Source organism: Jaculus jaculus, chromosome 1 (assembly GCF_020740685.1).
Source record: "Jaculus jaculus isolate mJacJac1 chromosome 1, mJacJac1.mat.Y.cur, whole genome shotgun sequence".
Lineage (NCBI taxonomy): Eukaryota > Metazoa > Chordata > Mammalia > Rodentia > Dipodidae > Jaculus > Jaculus jaculus.
The window spans coordinates 328,390,373-328,414,294 of NC_059102.1; the positions used below are offsets into that span (position 1 = coordinate 328,390,373).

The 23,922-nt window shown below is 39.8% G+C and overlaps 1 protein-coding gene across 3 annotated transcripts in view; it reads left to right on the forward strand.

The window, feature by feature from the left end:
- Positions 1-23,922, forward strand: part of Aida (axin interactor, dorsalization associated) — a 42,345-nt gene that overhangs the window by 6,851 nt on the left and 11,572 nt on the right. For all 3 annotated transcript variants that reach the window (XM_004653234.2, XM_045138920.1, XM_045138917.1), the window contains exons 2-6: positions 908-977; positions 10,246-10,299; positions 10,680-10,734; positions 18,861-18,924; positions 19,793-19,899. In XM_004653234.2, the coding sequence (XP_004653291.1) occupies positions 908-977; positions 10,246-10,299; positions 10,680-10,734; positions 18,861-18,924; positions 19,793-19,899 (350 nt within the window). The remainder of the gene's footprint in view (positions 1-907; positions 978-10,245; positions 10,300-10,679; positions 10,735-18,860; positions 18,925-19,792; positions 19,900-23,922) is intronic.

Genomic DNA, 23,922 nt, shown 5'->3' on the forward strand with positions numbered 1-23,922 from the left:
AAAGGACCCAGGTTTGATTCCTCAGGACCTACATAAGCCAGATACACAAAGTGGCACATGTGTCTATAGTTTCTTTACAGGGGCTAAAGGCCCTGGTGCACCCATTCTCTCCTTTCCTCATCTCTCTCTCTCAAATAAAATTAATTAAAGTAACAGGGGCTGGAAAGATGGCTCAATGGTTAAGGTGCTTTCCTACAAAGCCAAAGGACACAGGTTCAATTCCTTTGTACCCACATAAAATGAGATGCACAAGGTGGCACATGTCTGGAGTTTGTTTGCAGTGGCTAGAGGTCCTGGCATTGCCATTCTCTCTTTCTCTCTCAAATAAATAAAATATTGAGCCGGGCGTGGTGGTGCACGCCTTTAATCCCAGCACTCGGGAGGCAGAGGTAGGAGGATCGCCATGAGTTCAAGGCCACCTTGAGATGACAGAGTTAATTCCAGGTCAGCCTGGACCAGAGTGAGACCTTACCTCGAAAAACAAAATAAATAAATAAATAAATAAATAAAATAAAATAAAATATTAATAATAGATGGGTAAAGCATCTCCGGTCAGTAGGGTCCCTGGTGCTCACTGGAAATGTCTGAGCAGAATCTGGCCAACTGCTTATTGGCTAGTTACAGGTGAAATTTGTGCATGGCAAAGAAAGCTGGATGGGATGCCCTTGGAATCCTTTCTTGCCTCCAGGATTCTGTTTGCTGTATTATCTAGAGCTAAAAGTCTCCCAGTGATATGATATAAGAAGTATGTTTGTATGGAGTTTGATTCTGAGGGTAATGTAGACTTGTGCTTTGAAAGCAAAGTATTATTGTTTGTCACTGTGTTTAAAAGATTAAACTGTATCACCTTGCTGCAGTTGAGATAGATTGCTTGCTTTCCATTCTAAACAATGTTTTCTTCTTACAGATTAGCAAGACATCTACAAAAGGAGGCCCAGGCTCAGCACAACAATTCTGAATTCACAGAAGAACAAAAGGTACTGTAAAATCAGATCCCAGGGTGAGAGAGATGGATTAGCTGTTAAGGCACTTGCCTGCAAAGCCTAAAGACCCAGGTTCAATTCTCCCTAGGTAAGCCAGATGTACAGGGTGGTGCATGCATCTGGAGTTCATTTATGCCTGGCGTGCCCATTCTCTCTCCCCCTCAAGTAAATAAATAAATAAGCTTTAAAAAAAGCCAGATGCACAAGGGTGCGCGAGTGTCTGGAGTTCATTTGCAGTGGCTGGAGGCCCTGGCATGTCCATTCTCTCTGTCTTTCTGCCTCTTTCTCTCTCTCTCTGTTACTCTCAAATAAATAAATAAAAATAAACAAAAAATATTTAAAAAAATCAGATCCCAAAGGAAAAGGGTCTTTTAAACAAACAAAAAATAAAAATAGAAACACTGCTATACCTGTCTTTTTTTTTTATATCGTATTGAGTGTGCTTTGCCTTCCATTAAGTGATCTTCTAGAGATACCTGCTGACTTACCACAGAATGAGTTTTCTTAGCCATTTAAGTTTAGTTTAATGAAGACCCCCACACACTTTGGTTAAGGAAGGGGACCCAGAAACTGCACTGTGCCTACAGCCACTTGGAAAACAAATAGACAAACCCCAGAGACCAGGCCAAGCAAATCCAAAAGACCTAAGACTGAAAAAAATTAGTTCAAGACAAGAATGTGGCCTGTAAATCCATCAGCAAAGTAAATGCACAAGAGGATGGGGAAGATGGCTCAGTGGGTAGGGCACTTGCCACCCAACCACATGGCTCTGAGTTTGGATATCCTGCCCTGGGGTGCGTCCTGAGGCTTGCTGGCTGGCTAGTTATGATGTTTTGGATGTAATATGCCCACCAAAAGCTCCTGTGCTTTTAATATGTGATTCCAAGCTGGTAGCACTGCTCGGGAAGATTGTGAACCCTTTCTTTAGGAAGTGGAGCCTTGCTGGAGGAAGTGTGTCACTAGGGCAGGCCTTGAGGCATGATCTGTCTTGCTAGCTGTTCTTTCTTCTGATTCTTTGGTGAGGTGGGATGCAGTATGACCATTTCTTCCCTGCCATGATGGTACGTCCCTTTGAAACTAATAAGAATTAAAAGCTTTTCCTCCCATAACCTACTTCTAGTCAGGTTTTTGTTTATAGCAATGAGAAAGTAACAGATACACTAATCTAGCCAAATTGGTGGGTTTCAAGTTTAGTGAGAGACCCTGTTACAAAAAATAAGGTGGAGAAAAGAAGTGACTGGAGTACTTGATCACACTTTCCAAGGCTCAGGGTCTAATGTGGAAGAGGTGGCGGAAAGAATGTAAGAGCCAAAGGAAGGGTAGGACTCCTTACAACATGCTCCTCCAGACACAAAATGGCCTGCATATCCATGACCTCACTGTGCCTGACACTACCTACACAAGACCATCGTAAGAGGAGGAAAAGATCATGACATCAAAATAAAAGAGAGACTGATTGAGATGGGGAGGGGATATGATGTAGAATGGAGTTTCAAAGGGGAAAGGGGGGGAGGGTATACCATGGGATATTTTTTATAATCATGGAAAATATTAATAAAAATTGAGGAAAAAAATAAGGTAGAAAGCCAGGCATGGTGCACACCTTTAATCCCAGCACTCAGCAGGCAGAGGTAGAAGGATTGCTGTGAGTTCGAGGCCACCCTGATAATACAGAGTTAATTCTAGGTCAGCCAGAGCTAGAATGAGACCCTACCTTGAAAAACAAAACAAAACAAAATTAAAATAATAAGGTGGAGAGCAGTTGAGAAAGACACTTGAAACTGGGTGTGGTGGCGCATGCCTTTAATCCTAGTACTTGAGTTTGAGGCTACCCTGAGACTACATAGTGAATTCCAGGTCAGCCTGAGCTAGAGTGTGACCCTACCTCAAAAAATAAAAATTAAAAAAAAGAAAGGCACTTGACTGTCCTCCACATGCACATGCCTTCCTGTACCTGGTGCACCCACCCATAGGAACATGCATACCCGCCCATACACATACAAAATAACATAAATGCAGGAGGTTGCAAAGTTCCAAAGTTTCTCTTTCTTAAGTTTTTTTGTATGTCACATTAATTTCCCATTAGAGATAGGAAAAATGGGATAGTTTTTCCTGTAAGAATGAAGAGATGGGAGGAAATAACCCCCATTGTTAAATTAGTTTTTAGTCTTGTAGGTATTAAGAGGAGTGGTAGTTTTCTCCTACCTATCACGAAAAGGCTGTGTTAAAACTACCACATCTTAATTTATCCTTTAAAAAAAAATTAGTCATTTGCAAGCAGAGAGAGTAAGGGGTGGGGAGAAATGGGCATGCCAGTTCCTCCTGTCACTGCAAACAAACTCCAAATGCATACACTACTTCTTTGTGCATCTGGCTTTATATATGAGTACTAGGGAATGGAACCTGGGCCAGCAGGCTTGGCAAGCAAGTAGCTTAACCACTAAGCAGTCTCTTCAGTCCTGACTTAATTTATTCATTTTATTTATTTGAGAGAGAGAATGGGTATGCCAGGGCCTGCAGCTGCTGCAAAAGAACTCCAGACGCATGTGCTACCTTGTGCATCTGTCTTATGTGGGCCCTGGGGAAATAAACTTGGGTCCTTTGTCTTTGCACACAAGTGCCTTAACCACTAAGCAATCTCTCCAGCCCTTAATTTATTCTTATACTTACTTTGTAGAAGGGGGATGGGAATGATTTTTTTGTATAACTTTAAGTTTAAGCTTAAGCAAATTATGGCTGATAAGCCTCTTTTCCTTGACTCCTTTAAGGGAATATGGGGAAGAAAAGCCCCAGAGATTAGCCATATTTCATGCCCTAATTAGTATTTTTGCATCTTAAAAATATTTAGGTTGCATTTAACTGATGTAACTTTTTTTGTAGTATTTCAAAAAACTTTACATTGTTACAGTTTTAAGGGGTATTTCTGTTTTTTTTTTTTTTTTCCTTGATAATTGCTAATATCCATAGTAAACTGGATTCTAGTCCTGGAAAATAATTCCTGCAGAGGAAATGGCTGACTTGCCTAAGGAAAGGAACAAAGACTATACTTACCACCATTTTATTTTATTTTATTTTGGTTTTTCGAGGTAGTCTAGCTATAGCCCAGGCCAACATGGAATTCACTATGTAGTCTCTGGGTAGCCTCAAACTCATGGTGATCTTCCTATGTCTGCCTCCCAAGTGCTGGGATTAAAGGTGTGCACAACCACGCCTGGCCACTTACCACTCATTTAGATTTGTGAAATCTGCCTAGAATCTGCTAGGCATTAATCAGCTGGCATCACAGGATTGGGATGTCCAATATCTAAATTCTCAGCAAGAAGTTCAGTTATCCAAATATGGAAAGCAGTAGATAAGGTATGCTACAATTATGCAAACACAATGAAGACTTAGGCTATTTTTTAATGACCTCATATTTTAATGACCTGCTCAGTTTGAATTATTTCTTGATTTGTCTCTAACATCTGTTGCTTAGAAATAGGACCTGTCAGCCACTTGACCTCAGACAAAGTGATTTGATTTTTTTAAAAAGTAAGAAATAAGCCTTGTTACATGATTGGACTACAAAGAATTTTAAAAAATATTTTCATAATTTTCCTTAAACTTCTGAAGTTAAACAAAACATGGAAGCTGTTTCTTACCTTATTCTTAGTAATATATTCTATTTTGAATCGTGTTCATTGTTTTTACTGTTTTAAGTGGTTTGATAACAGTGGCAATTGTTAGTTATGCTAACTGTTCAATAGTCAGTGGAGCTTTGAATGATTACCAAAAGCAAGCAAACAAACAAAAAACCTGCATTTCTAGTTCTCTCTTGTCCTTTTCCTCTTCTTCTTTTTCTTCTTTCCTCCTCCTCTTTTTTGTTCTCATCTCCCTTCCTTCTTCCTTCTGTCCTTCTCTCAGCTTCCTTAGGGTCTCACTTTGTAGTCCAGAGTGGCTTGCAACTCACTAGCCCAGACTGGCTCCAGCTTGTGGCTACACTCCTGCCTCAGGCTCCTGAATGCTGGGATTAGAGCCACCACACTTGGCTGAATGTGGTTTCCTTATGAAGTTTACTCTGTCTGCCTCTAAATGAATTTTCTCAAGTATTTGATCAATAAATGTTTTGTTGGATTTAAGATATTGATGTTTACTCACTTATGATTACTTGAAAATAAATCCTAAATTTCAAGACAACAGTGTGCAGCTACACAATATTTATCTTAAATCTCAAGAACCGTAAAGCACAAATGGAAGTGTCATAATGAAACCAAATTATTTTGTACTACTGTAAAAATCAATGAAAATATATAGAAAGTGGATGTTAGTAATGAAAAATGAGATGATCACATATAGATGTTAGAAATGTAACAAGAAGTAATAGGCAACTTGACACGACAAATTAATGGAAGAAGTGTCCATAGAAAGCTCCATTTATACAAAAGGAAACAGTATTTTTCAAAATCTGAATAGACTTAATTATGGAAGAATTGAATTTCTAATTTAAAACCTTTTCATAAATTAAAAATCTAAAACAAGTACTGATCTTTCTAAAACTGAATAATTGGTGGAAGATTGTTTAAAATTTCATATGTATTTCCTGTTCTTTATATTCTTACAGCTTTCTGGTCTTAAGTAAGCCTCTGGTCCTCTCTCATGGTTAGTTAACTTAGCTCCATTCCAGTTCTCAATAGTTTTGTCATAACAACTGAGTTTAGTCGCCAGCAGAAAGCTGCCAAGAGTTTTCATTCCACAGAATTCCCTGCTTTGGTGTATTAGAGTTTCTCATGTAAGTTTCTGGACAGAATGGAACATCCTGTCTCATGATGCTTAGAAAGTTTTTCCTTGTTTTGAGTCAAGTTTGGTGGTAATGAGAATTCCAGTACTATGATCCAGCATTTTTTGTGTATTTTAGAGGGTCCCCCTTCCCTCTACACCTATCTCTTGACACATACTCACCCTAGACAGTAGATGATTAGCTGATTAAATATTTATAAATTAAGCCTGGATTAAGTGAGACTGCTCCTTCAAGTATGTTTTAACTGATTTTTTTTCCTATCTAGAATGAGTACATTTTAACAAACTTAATTGAGCTCTTTAACTATCCATTTTTTATTATATCTTTCCATTTAACTAGACTTTTGAGTTGTCAGTTTCCCTAGGCACTGACCAAGTAAAAGTGGATATCCTAAAGAAAATGAGAGCATTTTTCAATTCCTGTACTACATTAGCTATAAGCCACTAGTTCCAGTGGGGTGCTAATATCACAAGTCTTTCTAAAATTAAGCTACACTCTTAACTTCAGTGCTTAGACATAATGTACAGGAGTTACCAGCGCTTTTACTCTGACATATCTAGACCTAGGCTTCATAAACATTTTCTTGAACTACTTATCTGGGGAAACTTTTTCAGTAGCAAGCACTGCATTTTGGCATCAAGAAATTGTACATGTTTTAAAAATCATTGCCATAGATGAAATGATAGTGTTTCGTTTTTTAAAACTGAGGTTGGGCGTGGTCCCTCAAAATAGTTATGAATAATGCCTATTGGTATTTTGCCATAGTTCAGTACACTTCTGTATTAAAAAAATAGAAAAACAGTTGCTTCTGCTTAACTTGAAGAAATATTTAGATCTGAAATGTTTTGTTAGTAAACTCGCAGTTGTTAAGCTACATTTTTATCTTGTGTTAAATGAAGAAATTAAATGAATTTCACGCTAACGAGAAAAAAAGTTGACTATGTCTTTTTTTTTTTTTCTTTTTTGGTTTTTCGAGGTAGGGTCTCACTCTAGCCCAGGCTGACCTGGAGGAATTCACTATGGAGTGTCAGGGTGGCCTTGAACTCATGGCAATCCTCTACCTCTGCCTCCGGAGTACTGGGATTAAAGGCATGCATCACCACGCCTGGCTAGTTGACTATTTTTAAAGACTAATTCGCTGTTGTATCTCAGTACAAACAGAATTCTTTTTTTTTTTTTTTTTTTTTTTTTTTTTTTTTTGAGGTAGGGTCTCATTCTAGCCAGGCAGACCTGAAATTCACTATGTAGTCTCAGGGTGGTCTTGAACTCATGGCGATCTTCCTACCTCTGCCTCTTGAGTGCTGGGATTAAAGTAATGTACTATCATGCTCAGCTCCAAAGAGAATTATTTTTAAAACTTAATTTCAAAAGTGTAAAAAGTCATAGGTGAAAAATAATTAAGGTAAGTGTAGGCTTTTTTGTATATCTTGATCTTGTATAGAAAGAATTGCTGTTGTGCACAAGTTAATTGAATCTCGCTGTTCTTCAGTTGTCACACCTAACTACAGCGCTTGCCATAAAGATTGAATGAAATGACTGTGAATCACCTAGAACCCATTACTAAACATGTAAAAGTTGTTAGGAATTACTGTTTTTATTTAATTTAGTTTAATTTTATTTAGCTTTAAAAATATTTTCTATTTATTTACTTGAGAGAAGAATGAGAGTGAGTATGGGCACATCTTGCAAACAAACTCCAGACACATTCACCACTTCATGTATCTGGCTTTACATGAGTGCTTTTGAAATGAACCCAAGCCAGCAGACTGTGCAGGCAAGTGCCTTTAGCTGAGGAGCCATCTCCCCAGCCCAAACTCCTGAGCCTCCTGCTTCTTCCTCTTTAGCGACTTGCTGTAGGCGTGCGTCCCCACAACTGCCGTCTTTTTATTATTTACACTTAACTTGTATACTGGTGCCATTAGACTTGAACACTGTATTTTAAGAACAATGATTTAGGGATGTTAGATTTTATGTAGAAAAGACTATTGCTGAGTTCTACACTTTAGCTGTTTATGTGAGTATTCTTTAGGAGTTGACATGTCTAAATGTAATTTTGAAATGTATTCTCTCAACTGTGTGATGAGGTGGCCTGGTTAAGGTGATGGACTATGAGAATAAATGGGCATTTTATCTGCTTTTCTATTTTTAAATGAAAACTTTAATATGGAAATTGTTAAATATTGTTACTTGTTCCTTAACAGAGAGGCATATCATGCTCAGGTAGTTTGCTTGTGAGTCGTTATCCCGGCTACAAGCAGAGGTGCTTGGGTTTTACCACCGGACCAGGCATCAAGGGCCAGGCAGTGCATGCTTATATTTCGCCCCTCATTTGCCTTCTAAGCAAAAGTCACCAAAGAGGAGCAGCTGAATCTGAGTCAGTACACTTAAGAGGACGTGCTGTTTTCTTTCTCAGGGTATTCCAGTGCAGGCATTGCAAACATTGTCCAGGTATACACTTCAGAAATAGCTTTCTCCTTAAAGGACATAGAAATCTGTATGGGCACAATTCAATTCTGTGGCGGATGTCTTTCTATTTCTACTGTAGTCATTTATATTCTTGCTCTGTTTGCATGCACATTTGAAATAACTCGATTTTTTTTCTGTTTTTTTTTTTTTTGTTGTTGTTGTTGTTTTAGCCTTCAGTCTTTGTCCTCCTTTTCTGTTTCAGCTTCTGTATGTTTTGCGCACTGTTATCACAACATTCCTCTGTTCCTTAGGCTGGTCTCCAGTGATCCTCACCTAACCCCCAAGTGGCTGAGATGGCAGATGAGAACGGTGACACCAGGCTCCCGTCATCTCCTTAAGGGCAGAGCTAATGACTTGTCTGTCAGTTGGGAAACTTTCCCTGTAACGTGCAGCTGAAATAGCCACAGATTCCTCAGCTGTCGGTGAAGGTCATATTAGAGTGACGGTGCCTTCAGTCCACTTCACTTTCCAACCTTTCCCTGTGCTTTCAGTTAGAGACTTTAGGCAGTTCTGAACCATGATTGTTTTCTAAACTATCTTAGAAATCCTGGGTCTTTGGGGCTTGATTCCCAAAACAAATCTCACCTTGTTTCTTTAAGATAATGTAATAGGTCTCTTTGCTGAGACTTACAAAATTAAATCCGTGCTTTGTGTTATATCATGGTGTGTGGGCCTTAGCTCACACAGAACATGAGTGTACTGAAGGCTGGAGCTACCATGTATAAAGCAGATCAAACTAAGACTTCCCACTTCAATACAAGTACTAACTCTGCTTAATATTGTCTGTGTGTTTAAAATAAGTTAGAGTTGAGCTAAGTAAAAATTACATTATACCAGTTTGCTTACTTTCAAGTATTTGTAGGTCTTTCAGTGAATTTCAGACTTGATGGAGAAGAAACAAAAAAGATTGGAAGGAATAATGTCAATAAGCCCATACTCATTGCTCTCCCTTTTGAAATCTTCTCTTTTATTTAAATTAACAGATATGTAATTGCACATATTAGTGGGGTAATGAGATGCTTTGCTACATGTGTGCATTGTATAACAATTATATCCAGTTAAATATGTCTGCTCACACATTTATCTTTTTAGCAGAAGCATTCAGATTCAAGGTAGGGTCTTGCTCTAGACCAGGCTGACCTAGAACTCAGTCTCAGGCTGGCCTTGAACTCACAGTGGTCCTCCTATCTCTACCTCCCAAGTGCTGGGATTAAATGCATGTGCTACCATGCCCAGCTCTTTCAGTTCTTTGAAATATACAGTACATTACTGTTACACATTCACCCTACAGTTTAATAGTACACCTAAACTTCCTTTTCTACTAAAATGTAACACTCATCAACTGACTTCTCCCATCCTTTCTTTCCCCCTCTGCTCCCCAGCCTCTAGTCCCCACCAGGCTGCTCTCAACTTCTGAGTTCATTTTTTCTGTTCCTGAAAGTGGAAATTTCACATAGCATAGTGATCTCTGGTTCTATTCATACCGTGTGATGGGATTTTCTTCTTATAAAAGGCTCAGTAGTATCTGCTGTGTAAATGCACCACATTTACCCATTCATCAGTGGGGACTTGATTCTTGCTAACTTGACAACTGTGTATAGGTCTGCAATGAACATGGGGTCCAGAGATGTCTTCAGCATTCTTACTTCATTTCCTTTGGCTGTATACTCAAGACAAGGACTGCTGGATCACATGGCAATTCTACTTTAAACTTTTTTGAGGAACCTTCATGCAGGTTTCTATATTGGATGCATTTATTGCCCTTCAAAGGTGTCGCCTTAGCAACTTTATTTTAGAACTGGTTGTGGCTGCTGGTTTAGGAGAGGTTTTGCATGCTCCTTGTCACCCTCATTTCAGCCCTTGGTCTGCTGCTTCTCTATAGTCTGCAGGATACTAGAAAGAAACAGAAATGAAAACTAGCTTATCTAAAAGAATTAGAAGCCTCTTAGCAGTTAAAAAAAAAAATTAGGTTGATCACAACATATCAGAGTTTTATTTATAGTATTTTCTTTCTTCCAGAAAACTATAGGCAAAATTGCAACATGCTTGGAATTGCGAAGTGCAGCTTTACAGGTAAGGAGAGGAATTTTTAAGCTTTCTAATACAGAGAATAAGTTACTCTGAATTATTCTGGTGTAGTATTAAGCATACATGCCAAAAGCTGTATTGACTTGGTAGAGTTTTATAATAAAGGGAATTCTTTATCAGCAGCATGCATGCTGAAAGCATTTAGTTTATATTTCATGTACTATAGAAATAAAGGGTGTGATTTTAATTTTTTATCCTGAATATTCCAAGAATGCAAGACAACAACCAGTTTGGGACTTTTTGTTTTCTACCTTGATAGCAAGAGATAGGTTCATTTTGAATATTTTGTTCTTTCTGCTTAAACAACATAGGGCTCAGTTAACTAATTGCAATTAAAAGATATAATATACATATTTTAAATTTAGTCCACACAGTCCCAAGAAGAATTTAAACTGGAGGACCTGAAGAAGCTAGAACCAAGTAAGTTTCATCTTTTTTTTTTTAAGTGATATTTGTTTACGAAGATAGTCTATTATATAAATTAACATTATTTAGCACAGATGGTGATTGGATTTACTTCTCTTACTATTTAGTTGGATGTACTTTTGTATTGATTTCTTAATTCTGACATTATTTATGCTAATTATAGTTTGGACTTATTTTCCTTAATATAACAAGTGAGGTACTTAATCAAAGCATATCAGCATTTAGTCTTGATGTCTTTTATAAGACTAGTTACATTGGTGATATTTACAGCAGAATCGAGTGGAACACATAAAGTAACAGTGAGCAATACCACTCCAACTCCATGTCATTGAAAACTACAGTCCTCTGTTGAGGCTTTACTATAGAATCCTTCCTTGTTTTCCTCCTTCTTTAAAACATTCTGAAACAAACAATTCTTTCAAGCATTTGGATGGTTAGGTTGCTGCCAAAGCCTTCTTTGCGGGTTCAGATGAATGTTGGTTGTGTTGAAGGGTTTGCAGTATAGGCAAAGCACAGAATTGAATATGACTGAATGAGTGCTTCTCTCATTGAGACACGATTGTACAGCTCACCACAGTTATACAAACAGGAACAGTAGGTTTCATCTACTGAAGTCACATTTCTAAACAGGGAATCACAGAATCAGCATTTTAAAGTAGAAAGGAGTCTTGGCCATGCAGTTGCTTTCTCGGATAGTTGAAGGAAAAGATGAGGTGATTTCCCTGTCTCACTTCAGCCCTCAGTAGCTGAGCTGACTCTCAGGCCAGTTGTCATTCGAGCTCAGCTCACACTAGTGCCATCCTTTTGATGTCTCCACACCTGGTAAAAGAACTGTTCATATCAGTTTGACAGACTGCTGATTTCTGACTCATTTGTAGCAAGTCTGAGAAAGACAGACATAAAGCACTGCTCAGTTGAAATGGGATATCACCTCAGGCCCAGGACAGAAAGGGGTTCATGGAGTCTGTTAACGGCATCTGCTTTCTTTTGTTTGGGTTGGTGCATACCAGGCTCCTTGTGCTTCTGCTGGCTTTTCCACAATTGTTAAGTGATCATGTTTCATCTCTTCAGAACTCTTCCCTTCTGCATGTGGCAAGAATTATGATGAGCTGTGTCATTTTAATAGTTTTGGTTACTTTATGTAATTCACATAAACTTTTTGTTAGGAGAAACATAATTGTATTCAGAAATAGTTCTTAGTTGTATTCAGGGTATATAAGAATGAAAATCAAATATTTTTTAAAATTTTGAGAGAGAAAGAGGCAAATAGAGAGAGAGGATGGCCTCTAGTCACTGCAGATGAACTCCAAACATTTGTACCACCTTATGCATCTGGCTTATGTGGGTACTGGGGAACCAAACCTGGATCACTGGGCTTCACAGGCAAGTGCCTTAACCACTAAGCCATCTCTCCAGCCCCAAATCCAATATTTTAGAAAACCACAAGTTTTGGGCTGGTGAGATGATTTAGCGGTTAAGTCATCTGCCTACAAAGCCCTAGAACCCAAGTTTGATTCCCCAGGACTCATGTAAAGCCAGATGCAAAAAGTGGTGCATATATCTGGAGTTGTTTGGTGTGACAAGACATGTTCTTTCTCTCTTTCTCTCTCATAAATAAATAAAAGTATTGTAAAAAAGATACTTTTAATAACTATACTTTCTTGTACCTATAACTTTATCTTGTGACTTTAAGAAATATATCAAGGGGCTGGAGAGATGGCTTAGTGGTTAAGGTGCTTGCCTGCAAAGCCTAAGGATACAGGTTTGGTTCTCCAGGTCCCACATAAGCCAGATGCACAAAGTGGTACATGCATCTGGAGTTTGTTTGCAGAGGCTACAGGCCCTGGCACACCCATTCTCTCTCTCTAAGTAAATTAAAAAATATATATGTATATATATATTAAAAAATATATATGTAAAATATATATGTGTCAATAAATACTTTTTAAAAATTTTTATTTATTTATTTGAAAGAGAAAGGAAGAGGCAGAGAGAAAGGGTGTGCCAGGGCCTCCAGCCACTGCAAACGAACTCCAGACACATGCACCCCCTTGTGCATCTGGCTTACATGGATCCTGGGGAATCAAACCAGGATCCTTAGGCTTCACAGGCAATTGCCTTAACTGCTAAGTCATTTCCCCAGCCCAAATACTTTGTATACTTTTAAAATATATATTTTATTTGATTTATTTGAGAGAGAGAAAGAGAATGGGCACACCAGGGCCTCTAGCCTTGCAAATGAATTCCAGATGCATGTGTCACTTTGTGCATTTGGCTTACATGGGTCCTGGGGGATTGAACTTGGGTTCTTTGACTTTGCAGGCAAGCCCTTTAACTGCTAAGCTATCTTACCAGCCCTTGTATACATTTTTATAACAACTTTATTGAGGTATAATTCTGGTACCTTACAACTTGCCAATTTAAAGTATATAATTTAGTGTGTTTTATCATATTGAAAGTGTTGTGTGACCATAACCACAGTCAATTTTAGGATAATTTCATCACTTAAAAGGAAACCTATACCATTAGTGGTTACTCATTTCTACCGATTCCTCCTTTATCATCTTTAGTGTCCAGCTCTAAGCAACCACTAATTTAACTTCTGCCTATAAATTTGCCCATTCTGGACATTTTATGTAAGTGGAATCATATAGTGTCTTTTATGTTTGCTTATATGTGTGATGATTGTGAGAAAAACAGCTGATTTAGCAGTTGTTTTCTGATTGCTGGGACAAAATAGCCAACCAAAAGTGGCTTATGGGAGGAAAGGGTTTCTGGCTTACCTTGTCAAGGGTAAATCTTTCATGGCAAGGAAAGCATAGCAGGAGCAGACAGCCAAAATCATGTCTTCACAATAGCAGGTGGAAAAAGCAGCAGAGCAGACTGTAACACCTCACAGCCTGCCCTCAGTGACATACTTCCTCCAGTGCCAGCAACTGGAATTAAGTATGCAGGCACATGAACCTGTGGGGGACATTTTAAATTCAAATCACTACAGGTAGCTTTAAGTAAAAGATTACAAATGGGGCTGTGTGTAAACTCGGTGGTAGTGTGTGTGCCTCTTGAGTGTGAGGCACTAGGTTTGATCCACAGAATTGCAAAGGTGGAGGAAGAAATGGGGGCAAGGAAGCATTTGTAGCACAGCCCCAACACGGGACTGTAGTTTTCAGTGAAGTGGCTGAGTGTTTGTGTAACAGGAACACTTGCAAAAAGTAAGAAAGATTTTTTTTTCCCCCTCTTTGTAACACTCCATATAAATACCTGATGTGCTATAACTTAGAAAAAGAAAATACAAGTTGGCTGTTAGGTCAAACCAAACATTTCCTTTTCAAAGCATTGACACCTAAGAAGAAAAATTTGTAAAATGTAGCTGAAGAGATGGCTTTACTTGCAAAGCCTGATTTGTTTGCAGAAACAGAAGGCCCTGGCATACCCATACTCACTCACTCTCACTGTTTGCCTCTTTGTCTTTCTCTGTCTCATAGAAATAAATTAAGACTTTTAACAAAGAAATTTGTGGTGCTGGAGAGATAGCTTAGCAGTTAAAGTGCTTGCCTGCAAAGCCTAATGGCCCAGGTTTGATTCCCCAGTACCCACATAAAGCCAGATGCACAAAATGGTACATGCATCTGCAGTTTGTTTGCAGTGACTAGAGACCCTGGCATGCCCATTCTCTCTCTGTGTCTGTTTTCTCTCTATCTCTCTCTGCTTGCAAATAAATAAATAGTAAATAAATAAAGTCAGAGAGTGGGAAATCAGACAAAAAATAATAATTTTAAAAAGTGTCTAAAATTCAAGATATTTGAAGCTGTGTGTGACTAGAACCTCAGGACTCTGCAATGATGGCAGGAAGATCAGGAGTTCAAGGCCAGCCTTGACAACTTAGTGAGTTTGAGGTCAGGCTAGGCTTTGAGACCCTATAACTCTGCATTTATCACCACCCCTAGAAGAAAAGAAAGGGTTTATTTATTTAGTTTTTAAATATTTTTTATTTTTATTTATTTATTTGACAGAGAAAGGGGGGAGACAGAGAGAATGAATGAGGATTCCAGTGCCTTCAGCCACTGCAGACGAATTCCAGATGTGTGCATCCCCTTGTGTATCTGGCTAACGTGAGATCTCGGTGATCCTCCTACTTCTGCAGAGTGCTGGGATTAAAGGCGTGTGCTACCACACCCGGCTTCAAGGATGTTCTTGAACTCACAATGATTCTCCTAACTCTGCCTCCCAAATGCTGGGATTAAAGGCATCAGCCACCACACCTACCTTCTTTATTTATTGATACTAGTCCATGCTGACGTGAAACTCATATTCTGTAGCCCAAGCTGACCTCAAATTTATATTGATCCTCCTACCTCAGCCTACAGCGTTCTGAGATTAAAGGCATGCACCACCATTCCCTGCTCAAGAAAGATATTCCTAATAATTGATAAATTTTTCAGCTTTTAAAATTAATATTTTAACATATTTTAGAAGTTAACTTTATTTTTGCTTCTGATATGAATGACATGTATTGTCACCTACTCTTGATTCTTAGTATCTAGCACAGTGCTGTGCGATTAGTGGATTAGGTGATTGAGTTGAGTTAAAAATGTATTATGATCATGTAACAAGTTTAAAAAGGATATTCTTATATTTTAAAAGTTTGCTCTGGGCTGGAGAGGTGGCTTAGTAGTTAAGGTGCTTGTCTGCAAAGCCAAAGGACCTAGGTTCAGTTCCCCAGGACCCACGTAAACCAGATGCACAAAGGTTCTCACACATCTGGAGTTCATTTGCAGTGGCTAGAGGCCCTGGTACACCCATTTTCTCTCTCTCTTTCTCTATAATAAATAAAAGTAAAAAGTTTGCTCCTTTGTCAGATAGGAAATGCTAGGATTTAATCAAACAGGGAGAACTATGAAAAGAAGGAGTTACATAACAATCCATGCTTACACTTAACTTCCTTCTGAAAGCATTGACACTTTAAAAAAAAAGAAATTTATAAAATACAAAATACTTGAAGCTGGGCTTGGTGGTGTGACACCTTAAATTTTCTGTTGTACTTTCATATATACTATTTAATTTTAATTCAACAGTCTGAAGGAAGTGGCATTCCTATTTCAGAATTAGGGAAATAGTAAAATATATTAGAGGAGTTATGTGACATAATAGCCAGTGGGATTATAAGGCTTGGATTTGATCTGCTGCCTCCCCCTTGCTCATCAACTCGAGTTCTTCAGTGGCTTGAAGAAGCAAAACTCAAGCTGGAAGTGGTGGCACATACATGTAACACCAGCATTCGGGAGGCTGAGGCCAAGAGGATTGACATGAGTTTCAGGCCAGCCTGGGCTCCAGCATGAGACTGTATCTCAAAGACTAGCAGTAGGACTGGAGATGTTGCTGTGGGCTAGAGCACCTGACTAGCATGCGGGAAGCATGGGTGCCATCTGCAGCGCTGGGGCAGAGGGTGGGGGGCAAAATCCAAAACCAGAACACCAGTTCCTTGCTTAAGCCTTCTGTCCTTGCTGTAGCCTGCTCTCTAATTCCTGCAAAGTCCTGGCCCTGGCTCACCTGGGTCAGATGGCTTCTGACAGTTTTGTTTGGAAGGTTTATTTCCCAGTCCATCTTGGCTACTCCGCTAATGTGGCCCCTTGCCCTATTCACATGACGCCGCCTTAACACTAACCACATTTGCACATTATCGGTCTATTTGTTGACATATTCTTGTTTGCTTTTCTTAAATTTGATCTGAGGTCTAGATAGGAGTTCTTTTTAAAGTTTATTTATTGGTAATTTTCATACAATGCATGCCTGCATGCCTTTTGATCATAATCCCTCCCATTACTTCCTTTGTCCCCTTCCACATGGCCCTTCTATTGAATCCTTTCTTTCCAGCTAGTCAAGGAGGGTTGTTTTTTTTTTTTTTTTTTTTGGTTTTTCGAGGTAGGGTCTCACTCTGGCTCAGGCTGACCTGGAATTTACTATATAGTCTCAGGGTGGCCTCGCACTCTCGGTGATCCTCCTACCTCTGCCTCCCGAGTGCTGGGATTAAAGGTGTGCGCCACCACGCCCGGCTCAAGGAGGGGTTCTTGATAGGAGTTCTTGATCACTGTATGTCTTAAGAACCTAAAACCAAGATGGGAACATTGTAGACACCAAGCACAAGCATACCTTTATTGAGAAGAAAGGCTAAAGGGAGAGAGAATAAGAATGAAATGAGAGTTGTGGCCTCCAGCTTCTTTTTCTGTGGGTGATTTACTAAAGATCATATAGAAGAAGTCTGATATCAAGCACTTTGCAGCCTGTGCTCCTCGGAGGTGCTAATATGCCACACCTCCTTGAACTCAAAACTGAAGGACTTCAAAGGTAAAGGCCAAATAAGTTGAGCACAAAATCGTGGTAGCCTTTTACATTGCCCACTTAGTGCTGTAAATTCACCTCATATAATTGCATCTTGTTACCAGGAACCCATAAGGCCAGAAAGGAAACTCTAAGATACATGGTGACAGCACTTTTGCCACTGTGATTTGCATTACAGAACTTCTTTCTCTAAGCTTATGTATAGCCATGAAGTAGAGTGAGCAGACACCACAGGACACAAGAAGACGTGTGTGATGTGTGACAAGTTTGCACATGCGTGTGTGTGTGTGTGTGTGTGTAATCTTGCTGCTATAAATCTTACCAGTTTGATGGAATTGAGGGTAAATTACTCAAAATAGAAGATATGTTCATGAGTCTGTAATTGTCATCTTTGATATTGGTCTTTTTATTAAAGTTCTATGTGGAGGAGGTAGTCTCTTTTCTCTGGCACCCCATGTCTCCACTAGGATCTTGTGTAAAGAATATTTGGTGATTGCTTTGCTAAGACCTTCTGGAGATAAATACACAATGCACAATCGCTCTGGAATGATTGGTAATTTAAAATAATCTTAAGGCATAGAGTAAAATTGAGTTTAAAAATTGGCATTTAGAGCTGAGGAGATGGCTCAGCGGTCAAGGTGCTTATCTGCAAAGCCTGACAATCCAGGTTCAATTCCCCAGTACCCATGTAAAGCCAGATGTATTAAGTGGCACTTGCATCTGGAGTTTGTTTGCAGTAGCTAGAGGCCCCGGTGTTTGCTCTCTCTCGCTCGCTCGCTCACTCGCTTGCTCGCTCGCTCGCTTTCACTGTGCTTGCAAACAAATAAATATAATATTACCAAAAAAAAAAAAAAAGATTGACATTTAGAGGTCGGGTGACATACATTTTTAACCCCAGGACTTGGGAGGCAGAGGTAGGATTGCTTTGAGTTCTAGATGAGCCTGGGCTAAAGTGATACCCAACCTTTAAAAAACTTTTTTGGAGGACTTCCGGCCAAGATGGCCACCGCCTAGCTGTGCTGCAAATCCTGGGGAAAGAAAGATAGATGTAGACCCTAAGGAGAAAGCCACCCCATCATGCCTCAAAAGGGCCCCAGCTTGAAACTAAGAAAAATTGGCGAAACAAGCAAGGGTGCTGTTTTCCTGATGAACCAGCACAAGGGTGAAGGAAATCAACACAGAGAAAAATCAATTCCTACCAAATGAGAGAGCCAGAGCCCCAGAAGTCCCCAACACCTCATCACTGAAGCAGACCAAAAATGATTCCAACACGGCTCAGGGAAATTTTGCGGAAGAGGGGCAGAAAGAATGTCAGAGCCATTTTGGGTCATTATATGCAGAGACGTTTATCTTACCCATAACTGTGGGCTAACTCCATAATGCATGACCCATATACCTCAATAAGGAGGGGCCAAGGGGAGGGTGTAGGTCACGGATGAGCCTAATAATGGTTGCTAAATACAAAACTAATTAATAAAAAAAAAATCTCAAAAGAAAAACTTGTTTGTTTGTTTGTTTGGTTTTTGAGGTAGGGTTTCACTCTAGCCCAGGCTGACCTGGAATTCACTATGTAGTCTCAGAGTGGCCTGGAACTCATGGTGATCCTCCTACCTTTGCCTCCCAAGTGCTGGGATTAAAGGCATGCACCACCACGCCTGGCTAAAATAAATTTTTTTTAATTGACATTTAAGATATAATATTTGGGTCTATTCATAGAAGAATTCATGTTTCTTTTTTTTGTTTTTTTTAAGAATTCATATTTTTTAATCTTTTTATTCTAGTCCTAAAGAATATTCTTACATATAATAAAGAATTTCCATTTGATGTTCAGCCTGTCCCATTAAGGTAAGTATTCATGTTTATCTCATCTTATTGCATACTTTATGCCTGCTTTTCAGATATTTCTGGTTTTCTTACATATTACATTGTAGTATGTGTGGTGTGATATTTGTGTGTGCACCCCACAGAGGTGGGGGCCGGAAAAGACATTGGGTGTCTTCTATTGTTCATCCATGTTTCTTTGGAATGAAGACTGTCACTGATCTCAGATCTTGATGTTTTCATGAGCCCCAGTGATTCTTCAATCTCTGCTCCCCACAGACTGGGATTACAGATGTGTGCAGCCAAGCGCAACTGTTTACAGGGGTGCTGGAGAATTGAGTCTTAGGCCCCCTCAGGCTTGTGCAGGAAGCACTTCTCTCATCAGAGTCACCTCTCCAGCCCCATTTTGTTCTTTGTGTTTCATGTCATTGGGAAGATTGACATCAACACTTATGTCAATATACCAACCTTTTTTTTTTTCACCCAAGGTAGGATCTCACCCTAGCCTGGGCTGACTTGGAATTCACTATGTAGTCTCAGGGTAGCCTTCAACTCAGGGTGATCCTCCTACCTCTGCCTCCCAAGTTCTGGGATTAAAGGCATGTGTCACCACGCCCAGCTTTTTTTTTTTTTTTTAAACAAGCAGAGAGAAAGAGAGAGAATGGGCATGTCAGGGCTTCTAGCCACTGCAAATGAACTCCAGCTGCATGTGCCCCTTGTGTATCTGGCTTATGTAAGTCCTAGAGAATCAAACCTGGGCCCTTTGGCTTCACAGGCAAATATACCAACTTTTAAAAATAATCTCTATCTTCCCTTAGAAGGAATAATTATAAGATTTCACCAATGTGTGAATACTGTAGCTTACTAACTATTATACCTTTTTTTTATGTAGAAAAATTTTAGCACCTGGTGAAGAAGAGAATTTGGAATTTGAAGAGGATGAAGAAGAGGGTGGTGCTGGAGCAGGGTCTCCAGATTCTTTTCCTGCTAGAGTTCCTGGTGGGTAAGACTTATAAAGAAGTCTGCTGGGCATGGTGGTCACGCCTTTAAATCCCAGCACTTAGGAGTCAGAGGTAGGAGGATTGCTGTGAATTTGAAGCCACCCTGAGACTCCATAGTGAATTCCAGGTCAGCCTGGACTAGAGTGAGACCCTACCTCGAAAAAGAAACAAACAAAAGAAGATAGATTTCTGTAAGAGCCGCTTTCTCTTAGTCTCAGCATCTGGAGCTCTAGACAGAAATATTTTCAAATCAGGTTGATTCTGTACGTTAAGGCATCTCCTGCTTGCTTGGGTATGTGCTCCAAAGAGAAGTGGACCGACGTGACTCTCTTCAGTCATACTTCACCCTGGCACTCCAAAAACTGTTGTGCTAAACCAGAGGCTGGTTCTTTAAAGTTCCAGCAAACATTATTAGTTTCTTATAAAATGATAACAAATAGATATTTGTTAAACGAGGGTAAAAAGGATTTCTTTAAAACAGTTCACTAGGGCTGGAGAGATGGCTTAGTGGTTAAGCGCTTGCCTGTGAAGCCTAAGGACCCTGGTTCAAGGCTCGGTTCCCCAGGTCCCACGTTAGCCAGATGCACAAGGGGGCTCATGCATCTGGAGTTCGTTTGCAGAGGCTGGAAGCCCTGGCGCGCCCATTCCCTCTTTCTCCCTCTATCTGTCTTTCTCTCTGTGTCTGCCGCTCTCAAATAAACAAAAAAAATTAAAAAAAAAAAGATCCAATTAAAACAGTTCACTAAATATGCAGCGTTAACTGGGCAGGGTGGTGCATACTTCTAACCCCAGCGTTCAGGAGGTAGAAGTAGGAGATTGCTGTGAGTTCGAGGCCAGCCTGGTACTTCAGAGTGAGTTCCAGGTTAGCCTGGGCAAAAGTGAGACCCTACCTTGAAAAAAAATGCAGCGTTTAATTTGTGTTTACTGCTCAGAAAGGTCAAAGACATAAGTTGCTTAAACTTGTATAAGTATTATTTTATATTTGCAGAATTCTCAAAATATACAAACTAAGCAGAAGGAAGTGTTAAGCCCAGAGTCTAGCAAATTAACAATGTTCAGTTATAATCCCTAAAGAGTCTTTTTCTCCATGTTTTTAAATTAGATTTTTGTTTTTATCTCCCAAGTTAATATGATGTGTAGATATTAAGCAAGTGCCTTTAACCATTGAGCCATCTCTCCAACCTACTATGTAGGTAAAAAATAGATAAATATTAAAACTTTTATGTCTGGGGCTGGAGAGATGGCTTAGCAGTTAAGCTCTTGCTTGTGAAGGTTAAGGACCTTGGTTCAAGGCTCAGGTTCATTGCCCCAGAACCCATATAAGCCAGATGCACAAGGGGGGGCATGTGTCTGGAGTTCCTTTGCAGTGGCTGGAGGCCCTGGTATGCCCATTCTCTCTCTGTCTATCTGCCTCTTTTTGTTTGTCTCTCGCTCTCAAATAAATAAATAAAAATAAACAAGCTGGGCATGGTGGTGCACGCCCTTAATCCCAGCACTTGGGAGGCAGAGGTAGGAGGATTGCTGTGAGTTCAAGGCCACCCTGAGACTGCATAGTGAATTCCAGGTCAGCTTGGGCTAGAGTGAGACCCTACCTCAAAAAAAACCAAGAAAACCTTTTATGTCTAAAGAAAAAAAGTTTAGAAAAAGTACACTCAATATATCTAATACTGAAATAAGAGAAAAGATTCAATATAAAAAAGACCTTTCTATGAGTAACATCCCCATGGTGAGAAGTACTATATTAAGTATAAATCCATTATGCTGTAAGTTTAAAAAAGAATATATATTGTTCTATTGAAGATCAAAGTGTTTGAAATTATGTTGGTACTTACCAGTATCCACAGCCATTGCCAATCATAAGCAGGTTTTCACAGCCATGCTGTTTTCGGTAGCTATCATGTACAGAGCGTGAGAATCATCCATGCTAGCAGTCCTCAAAAACACTCCCATGTTCAGTGATTCACAGGGACTTAGGATTTGATATATATTTGTGCTCACAGCTACGAGTCATTACAGGAGAGCACAAGGACCAAGTTAGCCAAAGGAAAAAGACAGGCAAAGTCCAGAGGAAACCATGCACCAGATTCCAAGAGTCCCCTCCCTGAAGAGTCACACAGAATGCACCTCATACTCACAGGCATAAGTTGTGACAGCACCTGTGAAAGATGAAGTGTCTCCTTGTCAGAGATTCAGGCTGTAAGGCTTTCATTGGGGATCAGTCACATAGGCACATTTCAGAATCTGGAAGGAAAGCAGGTGTTTGGCTCAAATCATATTGCTTCATGGACAGTTTAGGCATCATGGCATTATCAGGGACTGATGGGAGCTCTTTTCATATACCAGGCACAGTCCAGCCTTGCAAGCAGGTTTTCTAGCATGGCTTTTTAAGGGAAGAAAGGGTTTATTATAGGAGCAGAAGCTGCTCACTTCCATAGAGCCAAGCACAGAGAAACAACTGCAGCAAGCAGACCCCTGCACCATGAAGCGGGCACGGCCAGAGCTCAGCTGCTCGGAACACATCTAGGAGGGCTTGACTCAGAGCAGCCTCCATATACACCTTAAAGTGGGCTTTAAGACCTGTCCCTGTGACACGCCCCCTCTGGCAGTGATCCGCCGTCTAGGGGCTGAAGTTGTAGCTCAGTTTTTGCTGTTGTTTTTTTAGGTAGGGACAAGCTCAATTTTAATAGAACACCTGATTCTATCACATTGAAACTACCACAACATGTAAGTTTGTTTTTTGAAGGCAGGGTCTCACTCTAGCTCATGCTGACCACTCACCCTACAGCCTGAGTGCTAGGATTAAAGGCATATGCAACCAACTATTCCCAGTTGTATATGATGCATTTTCAAATTTCAGTTTTTTCATTTTGTATGTATATGCTGTGTGTGTGCATATGCAGGTGCATGTGAAGGCCAGAGGTCAATGTCCTTTGTCTTCCCCAGTTGCTTTCCACCTTGTTTTATGAGACTGGGTCTCGAGCTTGGAGCTCACCAGTGTTGCTGGTCTAGCTAGTCAACAGGAGGTGCTTCTGTGCCTGGCTTTTGACATGGTGCTGGGGATTGAATTCAGATCTACAAGCTTATCTAGCAAGCAGTTTACCAACTGAGCCATCTCTCCACTGCCTTGTGATGCATTTTAAAATTGACTGTAAGCTTTTTAATAGTGTAGTTAAATACAATGTGTATGTCATTGAGATTAGTTCATAATTAATCTTTAGTATTTTTAATACTTTTTGGGGAAAAGGTATTTGGACTATAAATAATGTAGGCTTTGATAAACATAAGTCTAACCTGTACCTGTCATTAGTTGAGTTAACTCACAGGTCACTGCAAAGATCAAGCAAGGCATTACACATGAAGCATTTGGCACAACACCTTTCACATGATGAATTGTGATGATAGCTTTCATCGTTGCCAGCACCACCTCTGACAGGATAACAATGCCTACACCAGAGGATGACTGGAAAGTTGTACTACTGAGGGTAGCTCTATTTTTTTTTATTATTATTATTTTAAAATTTTTTATTTATTTGAGAGCGACAGACACAGAAAGACAGATAGAGGGAGAGAGAGAGAATGGGCGCGCCAGGGCTTCCAGCCTCTGCAAACGAACTCCAGATGCGTGCGCCCCCTGGTGCATCTGGCTAACGTGGGACCTGGGGAACCGAGCCTCGAACCGGGGTCCTTAGGCTTCACAGGCAAGTGCTTAACTGCTAAGCCATCTCTCCAGCCCGGTAGCTCTATTTTTAATAGTCCGTCTGTGGTACAGGGCATTATTTCCACTCTACTTTGCTTCATGAAGACAGAGGTGCTTTTTTTTTTTTTCCTGCTTTCGTCTTATTTGTAAAAAAAAGAGATTGCTCATGTGGTGAATTAAATAATTTTTCTCTTGTTACTGACTTGATATTTTTATTCCCTTGTTAAACCATATGCTCTGGTTGATGTAGCTGCCAGTTCTGCAGATTCCTGTTTCGTGTGGCTGTTTTCTCACTTGCTGTGTCCTGTAGCAAATGAGACCCTT